The sequence below is a fragment of the Dendrobates tinctorius genome, unplaced genomic scaffold, assembly GCF_039654945.1.
Source record: "Dendrobates tinctorius isolate UK_male_01 unplaced genomic scaffold, ASM3965494v1 ptg000007l, whole genome shotgun sequence".
Taxonomy (NCBI): Eukaryota; Metazoa; Chordata; class Amphibia; order Anura; family Dendrobatidae; genus Dendrobates; species Dendrobates tinctorius.
Genome location: NW_027361675.1, coordinates 26680074 through 26702625, shown reverse-complemented (window position 1 = coordinate 26702625; position 22552 = coordinate 26680074). Strand labels below are relative to the sequence as shown.

General features: G+C 42.5%; 1 protein-coding gene and 1 long non-coding RNA gene across 2 annotated transcripts in view; one reads left to right on the top strand and one right to left on the bottom strand.

The window, feature by feature from the left end:
• The first annotated feature begins 1155 nt into the window (after positions 1-1155).
• Positions 1156-22552, top strand: part of PITHD1 (PITH domain containing 1) — a 44156-nt gene continuing 22759 nt past the window's right edge. The window contains exons 1-3 of the mRNA XM_073572930.1: positions 1156-1381; positions 15591-15634; positions 15704-15781. Of these exons, the coding sequence (XP_073429031.1) occupies positions 1190-1381; positions 15591-15634; positions 15704-15781 (314 nt within the window). The 5' untranslated portion in view covers positions 1156-1189. The remainder of the gene's footprint in view (positions 1382-15590; positions 15635-15703; positions 15782-22552) is intronic.
• Positions 14548-15155, bottom strand: LOC141086874 (uncharacterized). Its single transcript, XR_012231651.1, has 2 exons — positions 14925-15155; positions 14548-14775 (listed from the first exon to the last, which is right to left on the bottom strand). It is a non-coding gene; the product is annotated as an uncharacterized lncRNA (long non-coding RNA).

Below are 22552 nucleotides of genomic sequence, written 5' to 3'. Positions count from 1 at the left end.
CGCTGTAGGTAGATGTTGATAAGGATATCGGTGTGGTAGATAATAATGTAGATGTCGCTGTAGCTAGATATTGATAAGGATATCGGTGTGGTGGATAATAATGTAGATATCGCTGTAGGTAGATATTGATAAGGATATCGGTGTGGTAGATAATAATGTAGATATCGCTGTAGGTAGATGTTGATAAGGATATCGGTGTGGTAGATAATAATATAGATATCGCTGTAGGTAGATATTGATAAGGATATCGGTGTGGTAGATAATAATGTAGATATCGCTGTAGGTAGATATTGATAAGGATATCGGTGTGGTAGATAATAATATAGATATCGCTGTAGGTAGATATTGATAAGGATATCGGTGTGGTGGATAATAATGTAGATATCGCTGTAGGTAGATGTTGATAAGGATATCGGTGTGGTAGATAATAATGTAGATGTCGCTGTAGGTAGATATTGATAAGGATATCGGTGTGGTAGATAATAATATAGATATCGCTGTAGGTAGATATTGATAAGGATATCGGTGTGGTAGATAATAATGTAGATATCGCTGTAGGTAGATGTTGATAAGGATATCGGTGTGGTGGATAATAATGTAGATATCGCTGTAGGTAGATATTGATAAGGATATCGGTGTGGTAGATAATAATATAGATATCGCTGTAGGTAGATATTGATAAGGATATCGGTGTGGTAGATAATAATGTAGATATCGCTGTAGGTAGATGTTGATAAGGATATCGGTGTGGTGGATAATAATGTAGATATTGCTGTAGGCAGATATTGATAAGAATATTGGTGTGGTAGATAATGCTGTAGAATGATATCACTGTGGCACCTCCTCTGCTGTAGGTTCTGCAGTGAAGAAACTACATGAGAACAGTTGCCATACAGCTGCAGCCATACTGTACTCTCATGTGCCAGACAGTGGCAGACACGGGGCACTCGCACCCCTATAACCAGCCAGTCTCTGCAGTAAAGGGGCTTCTCATCCTTCATTACTTGTGGGTGACGAGGAGCACCATTTATAGAGAGCTTTCACCTCAGGTCAGGCGCCAAGTGCGATAGCAGCTTGTGATTGGTTACACCTGATGACGTTCCTGAGAGTACTAAGATGGCCGCTTAGCGGTGACTATATATAAGAGGAGTCGCAAGATGGCTGCGTACACGTTCAGAAAGCAGAGACTATGTCGCACGGGCACAGTCATGGTGGAGGCTGCGCCTGTGGGGCTGAGCGGCTAGAGACGCCAGAGAGGGGGCTGGAGTACGGACTCTACAAGAAGATAGACTTGAACAAGCTGCAGTGCCTGAATGAAAGCCTGGAGGGGACCGGGAAGGGAGTATTCAAGGCCTGGGAAGATCGTGGAGACCGGAGCCTGGTGACTGACTTATGCCGTTATCCTGTAGTGTGTGCAGTCAGGTGGTCGCTACATGACCACGTGACTAAACGTTGTCATTAGCAACCTGTTATTACAAAGTGAAAGCTGTAGTTTCTATGGCAACACCATAATTCCCAGACTAACAGTTCACCATCTTGTTCCCTTCCATCATATACTGGTGGCCTGTAGTGAATGTAGCAGGTGACCTCATACTGATCACCACAAAGTTACTTGTGAAATAATCAATTGTCTGATCTCACATTTGAAGTGACACCATTTTGGAAGCCAGACCCCTCAGGGAACTGATCTAGATGTGTGGTGAGCACATTGAACCCACAGGTGCTTCACAAGTTTATAATGATGAGCTGTAAAAGTAAAATCTAATTTTCCTTACTAATTTTAATATAAAATATTGCCTTTTTCTTAAGGGTAACAGGAGAAATTGCACCATAGTTTGTTGTGCAATTTCTCCTGAGCATGCCAATTCCCCATATGTGGGGGAATACTACTTTTGAGGCACAGTGCAAAGCTCAGAAGGGAAGGAGCACCATATTGGAGTTCAGATTTTGCAGGAATGGTTTGAGGGTGCCATGTCACATGTGAACTCATCTTACAAATTACACTTCTCAATGAATTCATCTAGGGGTGCAGTGATATTAACATGACATGTGCCTCACAGAATTTTATACCACTGAGCGGTGAAGAGAGAATAAATTACATTTTTACCACTAAAATGTTGTTTTAGCCAAATTTTTTTTGTTTTTTTTTCTAAGAAAATGTGGTCCATTTCTTTCCTGAGTTCACCAATACCCTACCTGTAATCGGGGAAGTATTTTTCAGGCGCAGTGCAAAGCTCAAAGCAAGGAGCGCCAGATTTTACTGTTTTGGTTTGCACATGCCAGGACCCACTGGGAGAGCCCATAAGGGGCCAGAACAGCAGAACTCCCCTTAAGTGATCCCATTTTAAAAACTACACAATGAATTAATCTATTGTTGCAGTGATCGTATTGACACCATGGGTGTGTCGCAGAATTTTATACAGTTGGGCAGTGAAGAAAAAATAACTACATTGTTGCCACCAAAAATTTTTAGCCCCAGATTTTACATTTTCACACTAGTGGGTAAAATTGGCACCAAAATTTGTCTGACAATACCCCGTATGTGGCTGTAGAGTACTACTTAGCCACACGGAGAGACTCGGGAGGAATGGAATGCTATTTGCCTCCTGGGGCGCACATTTTTCTAGAACAGTTTGCAGACTCAATATACGGAGCCCCTAATTGTTAGAAGATCAGTGCACACGCCCTTACTTGGACAGGAAACAATGAGAGGTTAAAAAGACCCTCCCATCTCCACCCCTGTTTTTTTCCTGTCCCAGTAAGGATAAAAAGGAAGTCCTCCATGGTGCAGTCAGGATGGATTCCTGGAAATACAATTACCGGTAGGTCTAATTACAGTTTTCAGAGATTTACATGGAAATCCCGATGCAAGCGCAGGATAAATGTGCTCTCTTTGGAAGGCAGGATGAACAAATCAACAGCAGGGGAAGAATTGTGTGTGGTGTTTTTTGTTTTGTTTTTACGCCGTTCCTTATGCAGTATAAATAATTAGGCGACTTTATTCTTTGGGTTGGTGCGATTAGTGATACCAGATTTAAATGGGGGTCTTTGTGTTTGGATGCTGTCACACACTAAGACTTTTTATTGCAAAAAGTTTTTGCATCACCATATTTTGAGGTATAATTTTTCCATATTTTAGCCCACAGTCATGTTAGGGTTTTGTTTTTTCTTGGGGCGAGTTCACATTTTTGTTGGTACCATTCTTGGGCACACAACTTTTTTGATCGCATTCTATTCTGATTTTTGTGAGGCGGCAAAAACAAATCAGCAATTCAGGAATTTTTTTTTCCCCGTGTGGGGGGATTTATGCCATTCTGTATGTGGTAAAATTGATAAGGAAGTTTTATTCTTCGGTTCACTACGATTACAGCGCTGCCTCATTTTATATCGTTTTTACATTTTGGCAGTTTTACCCCAAAACTACTGTATTATAGACAAAACAATTATTTTGCATTGCTTTATTTTGTGACTTATAATTATTAATTATAAATTTTTTTTTTTTTTTTTTTTATTGGGTTTTATTATTCTACTATTCGGCAATATGAAGCATATATTTTTATAGTGTTCACCAAAGGGGTTATCTAGTGGGACCGTTTTATAGGTCTGGTCATTGTGGACGTGGCAGTACCGAAAATGTGTACCTCTACTTGATTTTTTTTTTTTTTAAACTTTTTTACTTGGTCCCTTAGTGGGACTGTTTTGCAGGCTGATTACTGCTGCAGAATGGAAATGTCGCAGCATCCCCATGCTGTAGAAACTGTCAGTTCTGCACTGACAGGGAAAGTTGCTGATCATGCACTGCGATCAGCATGTTTCCCAGCTCTGGTGACTCGGATGTTGTCATGATGACATCGGGTCACCATGGCAATGAACGGGACCATGTCACGCCGTGGTGTGTCCGATCCAAAGGCAGAGAGGCTGTGAGCCCTCTGCCAGCTCCTGGAATGCTGTGATCTCGTTCAATCGCAGCATAACGGGGGTTAAAGTGCCGGGAGTGGTCTGTGACTGCTACTGGCACTTGGTGTCGGGTGTCAGCTGTCAAAATCTGCTCACACCTGGCAACGATCTCCCGCACACCACCTGTGTGTGCGGGCGATCATTCAGATGTAGTAATTTGTCCCTGGTCAGATAGACCCAGGTCACATGGACATATTATTATGTCTGATGTCAAAGCGGTTAACTAAAGGTACTAAAGTTTGGATACAATAAGCTTTTCGTGCATCAGGGTAGGACTGGGGTAAGGTCTTCATCTTTGCCATGGCCCCTAGGCTACCTCTGGTGTAAGTATCTCTACATACTGTTTAAAAAAATCTTCGTCACCCTTGCACAGATCGATCTGGTTGAAGGCCTCAGTAAAATGGTGTCGGTGCATGCGTACGTTAACCTCCCGGCAGGCTTCAGAAAAATGGCACTAGTGGCTTTGCTTGCCAGATTGAGATCTTAGTTTGTCATTAAACTGGGAGGTCAATGTGTGCATGCGCAGACACCATTTTACTGAAGACTTCAACCAGATTGATCTGTGCGCAAGGGCCAGCTGTGGCTACGACGACGCAGGTGCCGAATTTTAAACAATATGAAGATACTTACACCAGACATAGCTGAGTGGCCGTGGCGGAGTGTAAGACCCTATCCACAGGCCCACCCCGATGTACGAACAGCTTATGCACCAAAACTTCTAATGGTGAAATCATAACCGGGCTGCAGATTTCTGAAGTAAAGGTACTTAATAAATATGCAGCACAGCACCTTTTGGATTATATTGCCTGAACCTGATGAAGGGTTCTCATTAAATTCTATTTTGAGCCATCAGGACCCCCCCCCCCCCCAAACACTGATTTCACAAATCTGTACTGACTGCTGACCTCCTGATCTGACTTTCTCAGCCTCATATGTGCTGGAGTCAGTACTTGTCTTAATAAATGTGGCGCATTTTACTTCAGCGTTCCTGTATGCAAGTCGCAAGCCTCGATGTGTTTGAGCCTTGGACTTTTTCCCAGTAACAATGGTGTATAGCAGACGGGCGCTTATAGTGCAGTGCTGAGTAGTGTTGAGCATTCCGATACCGCAAGTATCGGGTATCGGCCGATACTTGCTGTATCGGAATTCCGATACCGACTTCCGATATTTTTTCAATATCGGAATTCGGCATCGGAATCGGAAGTTCAGTTGATTGACGGCCTGACGTCATCATGATGCGCGGTGTGTGCGCATCATGATGCGCCGTCATTTCGGGCCTTCCGGGGGTCTCTGCCGGCCTGCCGGGGGGCTGTGCCGGCCTGCCGGTGGTCTGTGCACCCTGTGGGGGTCTGTACCGGCCTGCCGGGGGGCTGTGCCGGCCTGCCGGTGGTCTGTGCACCCTGTGGGGGTCTGTACCGGCCTGCCGGGGGGCTGTGCCGGCCTGCCGGGGGGCTGTGCTGATGTCCGGGGGTCTGTGCAAGCATCGTCCGATGGGACTACAAGTCCCATCGGGCGATGCCTGCTACCATGACAGTGATTGACACATTAGCCAATGATGGGACAGTAGTAGTCCCATCATCCGGCTAATGTGTTAAATGTTAAAAAAAAAAAAAAAAAAAAAAATACTACATACATACTACATGCATGCTACATACATACTACATGCTACATACATACTACATATATACTACATACATACTACATGCATGCTACATACATACTACATATATACTACATACATACTACATACATACTGCATGCTACATACATACCACATACATACTACATATATACTACATGCATGCTACATACATACTACATGCTACATACATACCACATATATACCACATATATACTACATACATACTACATATATACTGCATGCTACATACATACTACATATATACTACATGCATGCTACATGCATGCTACATATATACTACATGCTACATACATACTACATATATACTACATGCATGCTACATACATACTACATGCTACATGCATGCTACATACATACTACATGCTACATGCATGCTACATACATACTACATACATACTACATGCTACATACATACCACATATATACTACATACATACAATACATTCATACAATACATACATAGACATACAGTACATATAACATAGAGTAACATACTTACCAATACTTGTCACATTGTTCCCCGAAGCCATTGTCGTCTACGGAATAAATATTAACATAACAAACCACAAATACTCACCCACGATCCGAAGCAGTCCACGAGTGTGTCCCACGACGATCTTGGGTAGAGAACTGCAGCATCAGATGATGCTGCCGTTCTCTACGGGCTGCAGGAATCCAATGACGGAAGGTAGGTATCCTTCCGCACTGTATTCCTCCGCCACTTAAAAAAAAAAAAGTCCCTAGTCTCACTTTATGCCATTGCTGTGTGGGAATTTCCCACACAGCAATGGCATAAAGTGAGACTAGGGACTCTTTTTTTTAAAGTGGCGGAGGAATACAGTGCGGAAGGATACCTACCTTCCGTCATTGGATTCCTGCAGCCCGTAGAGAACGGCAGCATCATCTGATGCTGCCGTTCTCTACCCAAGATCGTCGTGGGACACACTCGTGGACTGCTTCGGATCGTGGGTGAGTATTTTTGTGGTTTGTTATGTTAATATTTATTCCGTAGACGACAATGGCTTCGGGGAACAATGTGACAAGTATTGGTAAGTATGTTACTCTGTTATATGTACTGTATGTCTATGTATGTATTGTATGAATGTATTGTATGTATGTAGTATATATGTGGTATGTATGTAGCATGTAGTATGTATGTAGCATGCATGTAGTATGTATGTAGCATGCATGTAGTATATATGTAGTATGTATGTAGCATGCAGTATATATGTAGTATGTATGTAGTATGTATGTAGTATGTATGTGGTATGTATGTAGCATGCAGTATGTATGTAGCATGCATGTAGTATGTATGTAGTATGTATGTAGTATGTATGTAGTATGTATGTAGTATGTATGTAGCATGCATGTAGTATATATGTAGTATGTATGTAGCATGCATGTAGTATATATGTAGTATGTATGTAGCATGCAGTATATATGTAGTATGTATGTAGTATATATGTGGTATGTATGTAGCATGCATGTAGTATATATGTGGTATGTATGTAGCATGCATGTAGTATGTATGTAGCATGCAGTATATATGTAGTATGTATGTAGTATATATGTGGTATGTATGTAGCATGTAGTATGTATGTAGCATGCATGTAGTATATATGTAGTATGTATGTGGTATGTATGTAGCATGCATGTAGTATGTATGTAGTATGTATGTGGTATGTATGTAGCATGCAGTATGTATGTATCATGCATGTAGTATATATGTAGTATGTATGTAGTATGTAGTATGAATGTAGCATGTATGTAGTATGCATGTTGTATGTATGTAGCATGTAATTTTTTTTTTTTTTTTTTTTTTTTTACATTTAACACATTAGCCGGATGATGGGACTACTACTGTCCCATCATTGGCTAATGTGTCAATCACTGTCATGGTAGCAGGCATCGCCCGATGGGACTTGTAGTCCCATCGGACGATGCCGGCACAGCCCCCCGGCAGGCCGGCACAGCCCCCCGGCAGGCCGGCACAGCCCCCCGGCAGGCCGGCACAGCCCCCCGGAGCCTGCACAGACCACCGGCAGGCCGGCACAGACCACCGGAGCCTGCACAGACCCCCTGGCAGGCCGGCACAGCCCCCCGAAAGGCCCGTACAGACCCCAGAGAGGCTGTACAAGGGCAGGAAAGGGTTTTTCTTATTCCGATACCGGAAGTCCCATAGACTTGAATGGGACTTCCGGTATCGGAATCGGCGATACCGATACTTTTTTTAAAGATCGGCCGATACCATCCGATACGATACTTTGAAGTATCGGACGGTATCGCTCAACTCTAGTGCTGAGACAATAGCTGATCATTAGTCTCACGCCTTATAAGATGTGCAGTACAATACAACGTACATATTCAGTGCATGTGTATATTTCCCATATGACTGAACACAATTGCTATTGTAGCCCAAAAATGTAAAATATTAAGTCTATTATTCTCAAAATTTTTGTTTATAGTGAAATAATCAAGCTCTCCCATAACCAGATCCTGATCTCCAAGAATGGCGTACTGATTAATGGTTACATGTTGCTAAGTCCCCATTGGTGGTGGTCATGTGGTATGCCTCCAGGTAGCGCATGACAGCATAGACCAACGTTTATGTACAATAGCTGTGCTATGTGGGCCACCTATTATGGCGCATCAAGCAATCATACCCTGCATACCTGTTAAGTGCCCTTCGGTTAGAAACTGTTACATGGTGCGTCTCCTGGTGGTGGATGACAGCATGGACTCTTTATGTATAGCACCTGCTCTATGGTGGCTATAAAGGCATATGGTCAGATTGTTGGGACCTGGAATTTCTGATTAGCAAAGCAAAAACAAGGGAGGGGGCACAGACATAGGGCTTCACCTGGTATAAATCAATGAAAATGAAAAAGTACTATGAAGTACTCACCCTTTATGGGTTGTGTTCAGACACAACCACTCACAACATTTTTTGCAGTTGTATAGCTGCTGCAGAGCTCGTGTAGGTGGAAACGTCCACTAAGAATCACAAGTTGAGGATCAAGAAAAGCACTTCTGAGCAACCGCACTGCTACAGTGCCACAAATTCTTCAGAAATCCATATAAATATTTCAAGTTTTTTATTAAATGTACTACAAAAACTACACGTTTCGAGGAGACAAACCGCACCTCTTCAGGTTACAGTACAGAGTTGTAACCTGAAGAGGTGCGGTTTGTCTCCTTGAAACGCGTAGGTTTTTGTAGTACATTTAATAAAGAACTTGAAATATTTATATGGATTTCTGAAGAATTTGTGGCACTGTAGCAGTGCAGTTGCTCAGAAGTGCTTTTCTTGATCCTCAACTTGTGATTAGCAAAGCAGAAAGACCATAGACTTCATCTTGCGTAATAAGGCAGAAGACTTAATATATATCTGTCATATTCTAGCAACTGCGGGGACCTGATGGGTCACCATGGCAGCTGGGTGCCTGCTGCATGCCCAGTTCACACTACTTACTGCAGTAAGCAACTAAATGATTAGAAGTTCATTTCCCCTAGGAGAGACCTAAAGGGGGAAAAAAAAAATTCTAGTGACGGTAAAAATTCACCCCATCATTCTTTAAATTATTTAAATCTGAAGTTAAATGCCAGGTAAAAAATAAATTTAAACTTTACAACTGTCATTTTTTGTTCTTAGTACTTCCTCACCCCCCCCCCCCCCCGCCTCCCCCCCCCAAAAAAAAAAAATACGAGCCCTTACCTGTAGTAATGCTGTAGCCATACTGATCTGGAGAATCAGGCTGCCAGCAAGCCCTTTATGGTGATGTTGGTGTGAAATTAAGAAAAATTATTGCTCTTGAAAAAAGGAGAGGAAAGAGCAGAAATGAAAAAATGGCCCCACTGATGAGTTTTAGCGTTCACATCTGTCATCCAGCATGATATCTGGCAGTGTCCTTATAACTTTAGTTTGGATGCTTGCCTGTCCCAATATCACTTGTAGTGACAGTCACTGGTGCAGATGTAGTCCTGTCTAAGGTGACACCTGTTATCTACCGTCAGCGGGGCACAGCTGCATGTTTCCATATACTAGTTGTATTGCTGAAGTGCACACTCTTGATGGCATGTGCTTTTCCAAAATGGTGCACATTACGCCTTCCCTTGTTGTTGTGCATCACCTGGAGACATTGTGTGAATAATTCTAATGTATTGGAACATTCCAGATTTAAACTAGTCACAATGTGATTGTTTGAACACTATACTTGGTGTCCACATGAAATAAGAGGTAAGGATCTGCTTATTGGTGAGCTGAAAGGGAGCCTGTCACTTCAGAAAATACTGTTAACTTTCAGATACAGGGTTAAACTGTAGGTAAATGGCATTATAATTCTACCAAAGCACTTTACTGAAAATGCGGCTGCTGGGAGAAAATGAAGCTTTCCTCTCAGCAGCTGCTGGCTTTCAGTCATAGTCCTAAAGAGGATATAGTAATGACTCGTCATACTGTGAGCAGTGGCTGTAAGAATACCCCGGAACTTAGATTAATGCCAAGTCTGAACAGATTCGCTGCAGAGTCAGCTGTCACAATGCCAGGGTGTTCTTGCAGCCATCACTCACCTTTCATTATAGTTAGCAGTGCTGTGAGTGACTGTTGCTGCGCCGTGCACACTTCTGACTGAAAGCCGGGAGGAAACGAGCTTGTGTTCACCAAGTGGATGCACTTGCAGCAAGGCAGTCAAACAGCATTGAAATGCTTTTTACCTGCACAGTGTTTTCTGAAGTGACTGGTTCCCTTTAAAGGTATTTTCACTTCTGCAGTTTTGTATTTTACTCCCCTTCTTCCCAGAGCAATCATTTTTTTTTTTTTTTTTTTTTTTTTTTTTCCTGTCAATATAGTCATGTGAGGGCTTGTCTTCTTGCAGAACAAGTTGTACTTCTGAATGACACTATTGGTTTTAACATACCATGTACTGGAAAACAGGGAAAATTCTAAGTGGTGAAATTCCCTAAAAAAAGTACAATTCCACAGTTAACAGAGATCCCAAAAACATAATGAGGTGTCAAGGAGGTGGGGAAAAAGTGCACCCCCCCGCCCAAACAGACTACATCAACTTCAACAACCTATTAATACCAGAGGAAAAAGAGCATGATTTGATATGCAGATAAAAATATCAATAAATTTTATTAATCGTCATACAAAGTGCATAAAGCCATAACAATAAAGTGCCAATCAAATGCAGAAGCCATAAACCCAGGACAACCCACCTCTCCCAAAAAGATGGAAACAATTTGGGCAAGAAATCCCATGTAAAACCATATGTCCGAAGTACTAAATCCCATATGCAGTAACTGCGCCCTTTGGCTTAACAGGGGAAGTAAGAAATCCTCTTGATAAAGCGGTCTTGTGTTGCCGCGAAACGCGTGTCGGGGGTACACTGCCGGGCCTCTCATCTGTTGGTTAGCTTCCGTTTGTTTGGTACTCTTTATGGGGTGTATGGCTATTTATTTTTGAGCCTCTGGTGGACTGCTTATAATGATACATTGACTCTGCTCCTGTCCCCCATATCCAGTCTAGGAGTTTCTTACTTCCCCTGTTAAGCCACTGGGTGCAATTTTTGCATATGGGATTTAGTATTTCGGACATATATGGTTTTACATGGGATTTCTTGCCCTGATTGTTTCCATCTTTTTGGGAGGGGTGGGTTGTCCTGGGTGTATGGTTTCTGCATTTGATTGGCACTTTATTGTTATGGCTTTATGCACTTTGTATGATAAAATTTGATATTTTTATCTGCATTTCATCTTATGCTCCTTTTTCCTATGGTATTTCACAGTTGTGTGGAAGATAGTGCAGATTACATGTCACGCGGTATTGGGATATTAGGTTGGAGATGTTTGGGGGAGACAAATTATCGACTGGCTTGTTAACCTGTTCACCACCTTGGGATCTTCAATATTTGTTCCCTTTTCTTCCCAGAGCCGTAACTTTTTTTTTTTTTTCTTAATTTTCGGTCCATGTGGCCGTATGAAGGTATGAGTTTTGAGGGACGAGTTGTACTTTTGAACAACACTACTGACTTTTACCACTTGGTGTACTGGAAAAAGTTCCAGGTGCTGTGAAGATAGAGTATGGGAATTGGTAACTCTAAATGCGCTTTTAGTCAGCTATGAGGATATCCTGAAAATGACCAGGTCTTTGATGCTAAGAATGAGTGAATTTGTAGTGTGAAGCAATAATTGACTGTCAAAAGCCGAGGACAGGTATAGGAGTAGTATGGAGAATTGCCTGTTTGCTTTAGCAGTTAGTAGGTAATTTGTAACTTTGGTGGCATAAGCTGGGTTGTACACTGCTCGAAAAAATAAAGGTAACACTAAAATACCACATCCTAGATATCACTGAATTAAATATTCCAGTTGCAAATCTTTATTCATTATAGTGGAATGCATTGAGAACAATAAAATATAATGTAGTTTTACATTGCTCATTTTAATATATCATGGAGGTCTAGATTTGGAATGATACTCAAAATCAAAGTGGAAAATCAAATTTCAGGCGGATTCAACTTCAGATGAAATGCCTCAGGACAAGAAAATTATGCTCAGTAGTATGTCCTTCACGTACATGTATGACCTCCCTACAACACCTGGCATGCTCCTGATGAGTATCTTCTCCCAGACCTGGATTAAAGCATCAGTCATCTCCTGGATAGTCTGGTGCAACATGGCGTTGCTGGATGGAAAGAGGCATGATGTCCTTGGTTGGATTTGGGTCTGGGGAACGGGCAGGCCAGTCCAAAGCAGCAATGCCTTCATCTTGCAGGAACTGCTGACATTCTTCCACCACATGCAGCCTAGCATTGTCATGCATCAGAAGGAACCCAGGGCCCACTGCACCTGTATATGGTCTCAGTGGGTCTGAGGATCTCATTCTGATACCTAATGGCAGTCAGAATACCTCTGGCTAGCACATGGAGGAATGTGTGGCCATCCAAAAAAAAATGCCTCCCCCACTCCATTACTGACCCACTGCCAAACTGATCATGCTGGAGGAAACGCCTGCTGTGAACCCACAACAAGCAGTCAAAGGAGCTCTCAATGGAAGAAAAACTGACCATCCTTAGGCTGACGGGGGTGGGGGGAAGATCAATCGGACATGGCAGAATTGTTAGGAGTGGCCAAATCAACATTTTGGCATCTTCTGCAAGAAAAAAAAGCTTGGAAGTCAAAAAGGCCTGGCCATCCCCTGAAGTCAACAGTCACTGATTGCAGAATCCTTTCCATGGTGAAGAAACCCCCCCCTTCACAACATCCACCCAAGTGAAGAACACTCTCCAGGAATTAGATGTTTATGCTAGACTTAAATACTGAAAGAGAAGACTTAATGAGAGCAGATACAGAGGGTTCACTGCAAGGTGCAAACAATGAATTGGCCTTAAAAATAAGCCAGATTTAGGCTTTGCAAAAAAAAAAATTTAAAGAAGCCATCCCAGTTCTGGAATAGCATTCTTTGGACAGATGAAACGAAGATCAACCTGAATGATGAGCAGAAGAAAGTGAGTAGGGAGAAGGTTTGGAACGGCTCATGATTTAGAGCACACCACATCCTCTGTAAAACATGATGGAGGCAGTGTGGTGACATGGACATGCATGGCTATCACTGGGTTTGTTTATTGTTGTGACTGATGAATTGTGAAGTGTACAAGGCTATATGATCTGTTCAGATTCAACCAAATGCAGCAAGGTTGGTTGGACAGAACTTCACAGTCCAGATGGACAATGAGCCAAAACACTGCGAAAGCAACCCAGAAGTCTGCTATGGCAGTCAACCCCATTGAGCGTTCATTTCACATGCTGAAGGCAAAAAGACCCACAAACTAGCAAGACCCTAAAGTCAGCTGCAGTAAAGGCCTGGTAAAGCATCACAAAGGAAGAGCCCCAGCGTCTGGCGACCTACCTGACTTCCTTCAGTCATTGCCTGCAGAGGATTCTCTACACAGTATTTAAAAATGATCATTTTACTTATGGTAAAGTTAAATTGTCCAACTATGTTTGAGCCCCTGAAGTGAGGCTTTGTAGAAAAATGGTTGCAATTCCCAAACGTCTCGCAGGATATTTTGGTTCAACCTCTTTAATTAAACCTGAAAGTCTACTCTTCAGTTGCATCGTAGGCTGGTTTCACACTAGTGTTTTTAAGCGCTGCACCTTGTGCGCTGTTATGCGCTTGTGCATGTCTCCCCTATCTTTAACATGTGTGCGCAATGTTTAGCGCATGTCAGCGTCCATCAGCGATTCGCATGCGCAGCGTTTTTTCAAGGTATGCGCCCGATCTCGCCAGACGCAACATGTTGCATTTTTTGTTCCGTCCGACGCCCCAAAAATTGCGCGTGTGCTCAGAATGCACAAAAACATAATATTAAAACCTATGGGAGCGCTGACAATCGCATTGCTCAACGCACGTCGGCGCTTATCTGCGCTTATCACAAGATGCCTTTTTGGAGTAAACACTGTCTAGACACTTGCAAAATCCACCTTTCACCACCTCATCAACAGTTTCCAATTTTAGATTAATTGCTGTGGCAAGAATGCGCCATCGGGACACCAGAATACCAAATGCACACTCGACAGTTCTTCTTGCCCTGGTCAGCCTATAAATTTTTTTTTTTTTTTTCGTGGTCCAAGTCATGGCTGGAGTATGGTTTCAGGAGGTTCTGGCACATATGGAATGCTTCATCGCCAACCATTACAAAGGGCTGTGGTGGAGCTTCGGTGTGGGGAAGAGGACGTGGCATGGGGAAATTAAATCGGTTTCCATACAACCTGCAGCCCATGTCTGAGTTCTTAAAGGCCTGTGAGTCATTCCCACGACCAAAAGCACCAATGTCCACTGCCACAAACACAGTCAGCATCAGAAATGGCCATGAGTACTGTAGAGAAGTACTTTTTGTAATTATAGTACTCCGAGCCAGTTCTTTTGGGTTTGATTATCCGGATGTGTTTGCCATCCACAGCTCCCAAACAGTTTGGAAAACTGCAAGTTGTCCGAAATTTCTATCCACTTTTCTACGGTGGGCAGGGGCATATATTCAGGACCAAGAACGTTCCACAAAGCCCGGCAGGTGTCGGCAACAATACCCGACAAGGTGGAGATTCCGATCCAGAACTGAAAGTGTAGTGAAGATGGGGTCTCTCTAGTTGCCAGTAATCTGATAAGCAGACAAAACAAAGGTGTCAATTTCTATACATAAAAGAAAAAGTGTTTTTACATTTCCGACCAAGAAATATGCATGCTATGGAAGATTTCATGGCAGAACCATAAGAAGCCAGGCATTGTTTTGTTAATATCATTACATACCGTAGAGTCACCAGTAGCCGTTCCTCAGGAGAAATAGCATTACGGAGATGTGTGTCCTGTCTCCGGATGGCATCTTGGACACGTCCAAGCAAATACATGAAGGTTTGTTGGGACATCTGTGTATAGTCCATAAATTTCTCTGGGTTTGCCTGGAGCTCACTGTAGAGGGTGTGGTACGCTCCACGGAGTTCAACAATTGGATGTATCCATAAATGCCGATGCTGACTCTCCCTCTCCCTCTCCCATAAGCAAGCTATGTGAACACTGTAGCTGCAAACAGGGTCTATTAAAAGAATTCCCATACACACCCACTGCTGTCCAATTGGTGTAGTCTGATGCAATAATTTTTCATGGAGTTCCATCTGGTGATTAGTGCCTTCATGCGCAAAATAAACGCAAACGATTGGAAAACGCATACACGCTGTTTTTTTCACTTTATGCAAAAATAAGCAGCATTAGTATGCGATTTTGTCACGCGTTTCATGTGCGCACAAAAACGCTGGTGTGAAACCAGCCTTAGCTGTTAAATTTTAAATCCAAAATGGTGGCATGTAGAGCCACAATCACCCAGCTTCAGTCACTGTCCAAATACTTGAGGATTAAACAGTTAAGTATGTAAGCAGTATTAGAGTTTGCATAAGTTTAATATGACTCTTGTCTGTCCAGTTTGTAGAAAGCGATGACGATGCAGAGTTGCTGTTCAACATCCCGTGAGTATGTCTTATTTGGAGGTTTTCAGTTTTGTCACTTTTTTTATTAACCCTTGTTCTTTCTGTTAGGTTCACTGGCAATGTGAAATTAAAAGGGATTATTCTCATTGGAGAGGATAGCGATGAGCACCCTTCTGAAATTAGATTGTGAGTAGCACTAGACTGAGGGGAACAAAATGTTTAGTGAGAGATATATATATATATATTTTTTTTTTTTTTTTTTCTTCCTGCTTAGAAAATCTATTAACCCCTTAGTGACCAAGCCAATTTTTTAAAAATCTTGACTAGTGTCACTTTATGTACAACTCTATAATTCTGGAACACCAACATATCCTACTGATTTTGAGATTGTACTTTATGATGGTAAATGTGTCGCTATTCTGCGTTTTATTATAAAAATATCAAATTTTACAGATTTCAAAGCCTTTTTAAACTGTCTGATTATCCCTTTACCCCCAAGGGTGGTTTGCACGTTCATGACCGGGTCAATTTTTACAATTCTGACCACTGTCCCTTTATGAGGTAATAACTCTGGAACGCTTCCATGGATCCCGGTGATTCTGACACTGTTTTCTCGTGACATATTGTACTTCATGTTAGTGGTAAAATTTAATTTACGTAACTTGCGTTTATTTGTGAAAAAACGGAAATTTGGCAAAAACTTTGAAAATTTCACAACTTTCCAACTTTGAATTTTTATGCCCTTAAATCAGACATGGCGCACAAAAAACTTAAGTAACATTTCCCATATGTTTACTTTACATCAGCACAATTTGGGAACCAAAATTTTTTTTTTTTTTTGTTAGGACGTTATAAGGGTTAAAAGCTGACCAGCAACTTCTCATTTTTGCAAAACCACTTTATTTTTATGGACCACATCACATTTTAAGTCACTTTGAGGGGTCTATATGATAGAAGATACCCAAAAGTGACACCATTCTAAAAACTGCACCCCTCAAGATGCTCAAAACCACATTCAAGAAGTTTATTAACCCTTCAGGTGTGTCACAAATTTTTTGAATGTTTACAAAAATTAACTTTTTCACACAAATTACTTCAGGTCAATTTTTTTTTTTTTTAATTTTACCAAGGGTAACAGGAGAAATTGGACTGCAAAAGTTATTGTGCAATTTGTCCTTTGGGCTTCACAGAAGTTTATAATGCACAGCCGTAAAACTAAAAAAATCTCATGTTTTCCACACAAATGATCGCAAAAGTTATTGTGCAATTTGTCCTGAGTACGCTGATACCCCACATGTGGGGGTAAACCACTATTTGGGTGCATGGCAGAGCTCGGAAGGGAAGCAGCGCCATTTGACTTCTTTGGCCGGAATTGGGATTGGACACCATGCCGCGTTTGGAAAGCCCCTGATGTGCCAGAACAGTGGAAACCCCCTACAAATTACACCATTTTGGAAATTTGACCCCCCCCAAGGAACTTATTTACTTATTTAGATGTGTGGTGAGCACTTTGAACCCCCAAGGGCTTCACAGATGTTAATAACGCCCGGGCGTGAAAATAAAAAAATCATATTTTTTCCACAAAAAAATGATATTTTTGCCCCCAATATTTTTTATTTTCCTAAGGGTAACAGGAGAAATTTGACCCCAAAAGTTGTTTTGCAATTTGTCCGGAGTAGGCTGATACCCCATATGTGGGGTAAACCACTGTTTGGGCGCATTGCAGAGCTTGGAAGGGAAGGAGCGCCGTTTGACTTTTTCAACACAGAATCGGCTGGAACTCAGCTCAGACGCCATGTTGCATTTGGAGAGCACCTGATGTGCCTAAACAGTGGAACACCCCCCCCCCCCCCCCCCCCACACCAATTCTAACTACAACGCTAATCTCAGCCATAGCCCTAGCCCTAATGGGAAAATGAAAATATCTTAGTTTTTGCATCACCACATTTCGAGAGCTATAATTTTTCCATGTTTTCGGTAGTCATGTGAGGTCTTATTTATTGCGGGACGAGTTGACGTTTTTATTGGTACCATTTTCGGGCACGTGACTTTTTTTGATCGCTTTTTATTCCGATTTTTGGGACGCAGAATGAACAAAAACCAGCATTTCATGAATTTCTTTTGGGGGGGTGTGTTTACACCATTCCGCGTGTGGTAAAATTGATAAAGCTGTTTTATTCTTCGGGTCATACGATTACAGCGATACCTCACTTATGTCATTTTTGTGTTTTGGCGGTTTTATGCAATGAAAACTATTTTATCTAAAAAAATTTTTGCATCTCTTTATTCTGCGAACTATAACTTTTATATTTCACTGACTCTGTATGGCGGCTCATTTTTTGTGGGACAAGATGACGTTTTCAGCGGTACCATGGTTATTTATATCCGTCTTTTTAATCGCGCGTTATTGCACTTTTTGTTAGGCGGTATGATAAAGCATTGTTTTTTTGCTTTGTCTTTTATTAAGAGGTTCGCTAAAGGGGTTAACTAGTAGGACAGTTTTATAGGGTGGGTTGTTACGGACGCAGCAAAACTAAATAGGTGTACTTTTGTGTGGGGGTTTTTTTTTTTTTTTGTGAATGGTCCGCGTGCATCGGTTATGTATTTCTGCTAGAAACATTAGAAAGTGATAGGATACAGGCACACACCTTACACAGGCTGGAGGCATGCCAGGGTCAGAAAGGAATAGTGAAAAGCTAGGAAGGAATGAAGGAAGGGCTCCTCAACAACACAAACAAGCCCTTTATTTATAGTCAGAATCCTTAGTATCATATATCTCCATACATACACCCCCCCCAACACTTCACACTGTTACAGCTGCTGATTGGACAGGCTGCTCCATCAGTATTTGTGTCATTAGATACACAGTGCTCACACACTGCACCAAATCTGCTGCTGTGTGAAGACATCATTGACATCATTGGAGCAAGTTCAGAAAAGAGCGACCAGAATGGTGACCGGTCTGCAAACCCTGTCTTATGAGGAAAGGTTGCAGGATTTGGGAATGTTTAGTTTGCAAAAGAGAAGACTGAGAGGAGACTTAATTGCTGTCTACAACTATCTAAAGGGCTGTCACATTGTAGAAGGATCAACTTTATTCTCATTTGCACAAGGAAAGACTAGAGGCAATGGGATGAAACTGGGATGGGATGAAACTGAATGGGAGGAGACACAGATTAGATATTAGAAAAAACTTTTTGACAGTTAGAGTGATCAATGAGTGGAACAGGCTGCCACGAGAAGTGGTGAGTTCTCCTTCAATGGAAGTCTTCAAACAGAGGCTGGACAGACATCTGACTGGGATGATTTAGCGAATCCTGCTTTGAGCAGGGGGTTGGACCAGATGGCCCAGGAGGTCCCTTCCAACTCTACGATTCTATGATTCTATGATTCTATGACACAGAGCTGTCTCATTCACACAGCAGAGGCTTTGTCACACAAATGATTACATCAGTGACTGCCATCCCCTGTGCAGATTAGAAGCTGCAGACCCCCATCACTGGCCATCACACAGTCTGTTCTCACTGCTGCCAGCAGCCTGGGACAGTGAGGGACGGAATCACTGATAATGAGTTTGTATTGTAATCATGGAGTGGCCCAGAATACAGGATGGTTTTTCCCTCACTAGTTTCACTTTCCATAGATCACTGTTCAGCGTGTGTCTGGGGGAGGAGCAGCTGGGTGGTCTGCTCTCTGCAGTGAGACTGCTAGAGGGGGAGGATTTGTTACTGTGTGATGAGGGCTTCTTCATGTGGATGGGGAGGGCCTGTAGGCTATGGAGGGTGGGGTTGTTGCTATAGAGGGCATGTTTGGAGTACAGTAGGAGGTTACGACTAGTTCTCATATTAATGCCAGAACAACCCCCCCCCCCCCCTTGGACGTTCTGTTCAGAATATCTAGAAAACTGTGCAAACAAGTGACAGAGAAAATTACTTATTGTCAGCATTCTGCAGCCCAGATATGTACTGAGATTATGTGAAAAGCCCGGACAACCCCTTTAATAAATAACATTTCCCTTATGTCTGCTTTACACCAGCACCACTTATAAAATGTTTCTTTTGTTATATTTTTAAACCTTCTAAAATGCTAGCAGTAAGTTTTCACACTTTTTTTTTTTTTTTTTCTTTTTCAAGAATTTGCAAAACATTATTTTTTTTATTTTTTTTTGGGGGGGGACCTATTAAAGCAAATCTGTCAGCTGTTGTGGCCTTTCAGGGCTTATCTACAGCATTCTATAATGCTGTAGATAAGCCCCCTGATCTGACCTGCAAGATAAGAAAAATAAGTTTTATTCTACTCACTGGGGGGGCGGTCCGATGGGAGGCGCCGGACCTGCAACACCCATCTTGCGACGCCACCCTCCTGCTTGCTTCATGCCTCCCTGGCATCGTGCTCGTGTACAGGTGGTGGGGAAAAGAGTCCTAGCGCCTGCAAACTGCACATACTCTTGAGTTTAATGAACTGTACCACGTGACCGCTGAAGGAAGGGAAAAGTGGGGGGAGGCTGCAGAGACGTGCCAGGAGGGGTCAGTATGATCAGACGCTCCCCCGCCGACCCCCAGGTATGAGAGGAACTTCCAGCCCAAAAAAATAGGCTGAAAATCTCAGCGTATATACAGTACTTGCTTTAATTCTCTAAATGCCTTATTTTTGTCACTTATTGCTCCCCTCACAGCTCTATTTAGCCATAGTTGTTTCCTCCTATTTCTAGCATGTTTATTCCCATACAGTATATATTGTGCACAGGTCCTATTCAGGATGCTAATAAATGTCTCCCATATTATCTTGTATATTTTTCTCAGGAAGTCCCAGTTTAAAAAATATTTTTATTAAAGGATTCCACAACATAGTATATCAAACATAGAACATTACAATATAGTCAGTTATTCATAGTGACATAACCATGATATCATATTTCGGTAATAAGTAACAAACAAAACAGTTACAACGCAATATTCTTACACAGTACAGTGTAACATTCGTTCCATCTTTTAGCTTACAGGGTCTATTTAGGATCCTTGAGCTCGTATCAGGTCGGATTATGGAAGATACACATTCTGAAATTCACAAATCAAAGCTTGCATGGTCTAGAAGTGACACACATCATGGACCATATCTCAAAATCGAAGAGACCATTAGGAGCAAAGTGTCAAAGGGCAGTCACACCACCTTTCCCAAATCCTATGGAACTTTTGGGGATATCTTCTTTTTTTATATATGTTCTCGTAAGGAATTGTCATTTACCAATTTCTTCCATTGATTACTCGAAGGGGGATCTCCCTCCCATCCATCTCAACACCACTGGCTTCCCAGCCATAAATGAAGCCTCTCGAAGAAATATTCTATCATAATGAACCCACATCTCTTCATCCATAGCACCCAGGAGACATAATTCAGGAGTGCATTCAATCAGTATTCCCAATATTCGTTACAACGTATACATGACATCTCTCCAATACCCCCGTATGCTACCACAGCTCCAGATAAGGTACCAAAAATCCACCACCGATTCCCTACATCTATGGCATTCATCCGTTGAGGAAGTCCCAGTTTATTGCACTAAGATCTAATATAATATGTCACCCTCTGCAGGCAGTACGTGCACTGCAGCATGATTGCATGTATAGTTTGCATTTAATTTTATTTGATGCTATAAATAATCCCCAAAATGGCACCCCATGCTTGCAGCTATTGGCTATATATGTCTAGGGGCAGGTCACTCAGGGATCAATGACCTGTCAGAAGCCATACACACAAATGGCTAAGCAGTGCAATACATGAACCCCCCCCCGAGCACAAACATATCATTAACGCGTATCTCAAAGTAAAGATTAAGCAACCACAAGACGGATTTCATCAACCAAGGTATCATTTTAATCAGTATAATTGTGCTGACCTGACACTGTAGGTTACTGTGCACAATTATGCATTTATATAGCGCCATTTATTCCATCGGTGCTTTACATGTGAAAAGGGGAAATATAGACCAGTATAATCGTGTGAGACAAGGGACACACAAGTACATAAGGAGAGGGGACCCTGCCCGTGAGGGCTTAGTCTACAGGGATGGGTGAGGATACAGTAGGAGAGGGTAGAGCAGGTCGTGTGGTGGCTCAGTAGACCGAGGATCATTGCAGGCTGTAGGCTTGTCAGAACAGGTGGGTCTTCAGGTTCTTCTTGAAGGTTTCTGTTGATGGTGAGAGTCTGATGTGTTGCGGCAGAGTTCCAGAGTATGGGGGAAGCATGGAGAAGTCTTGTATGCGGTTGTGGGAAGAAGAGATAAGGGGAGAGTAGAGAAGGAGATCTTGAGATGATTGAAAGTTGCATGCGAGTAGGTACCTGGAGACCATGTCAGATGTATGGAGGAGACAGGTTGTGGATGGCTTTGTATGTCATGGTTTTAAATTTGAGCCTCTGGGCAATGGAAGCCAGTGAAGGGCCTGGCATAGGGGGGAGGCTGGGGAATAGCGGGGGGACAAGTGGATTAGTCGGGCAGCAGAGTGCAGGATAAACTGGAGTGGTGCCAGAGAGTAGGACGTTGCAGTAGTCGAGGTGGGAGATAAGAGCATGCACTAGTGTTTTTGTGGTTTTGTGGCTGACGAATGAGCGGATCTGGGAAATATTTTGGAGTTTGAGGAGGCGAGGGCTTGGATATGTGGTTTAAAAGAGAGCGCAGAGTCAAGGATCACCCCAAGGCACTGAGCTTGCGGGACCGGGGAAAGAGCAGCCATTGACATTGATGGATAGGTCTAGTGGAGGGGTAGAGGGGGGGGCTTTAAGATTCTGTTTTGTCCATGTTCCGTTTGAGAAAGCGAGAAGAAAAGGCTGAGATAGCAGACAGACCATGTGGGATTTCAGTCAGTAAGGAGGCGAGGTCGGGTCCGGATGGGTAGATCAGCGTGTCATCGGCGTAGAGGTGATACGGCAAACCGTGGGATTCTATGAGCTGTCCCAAGC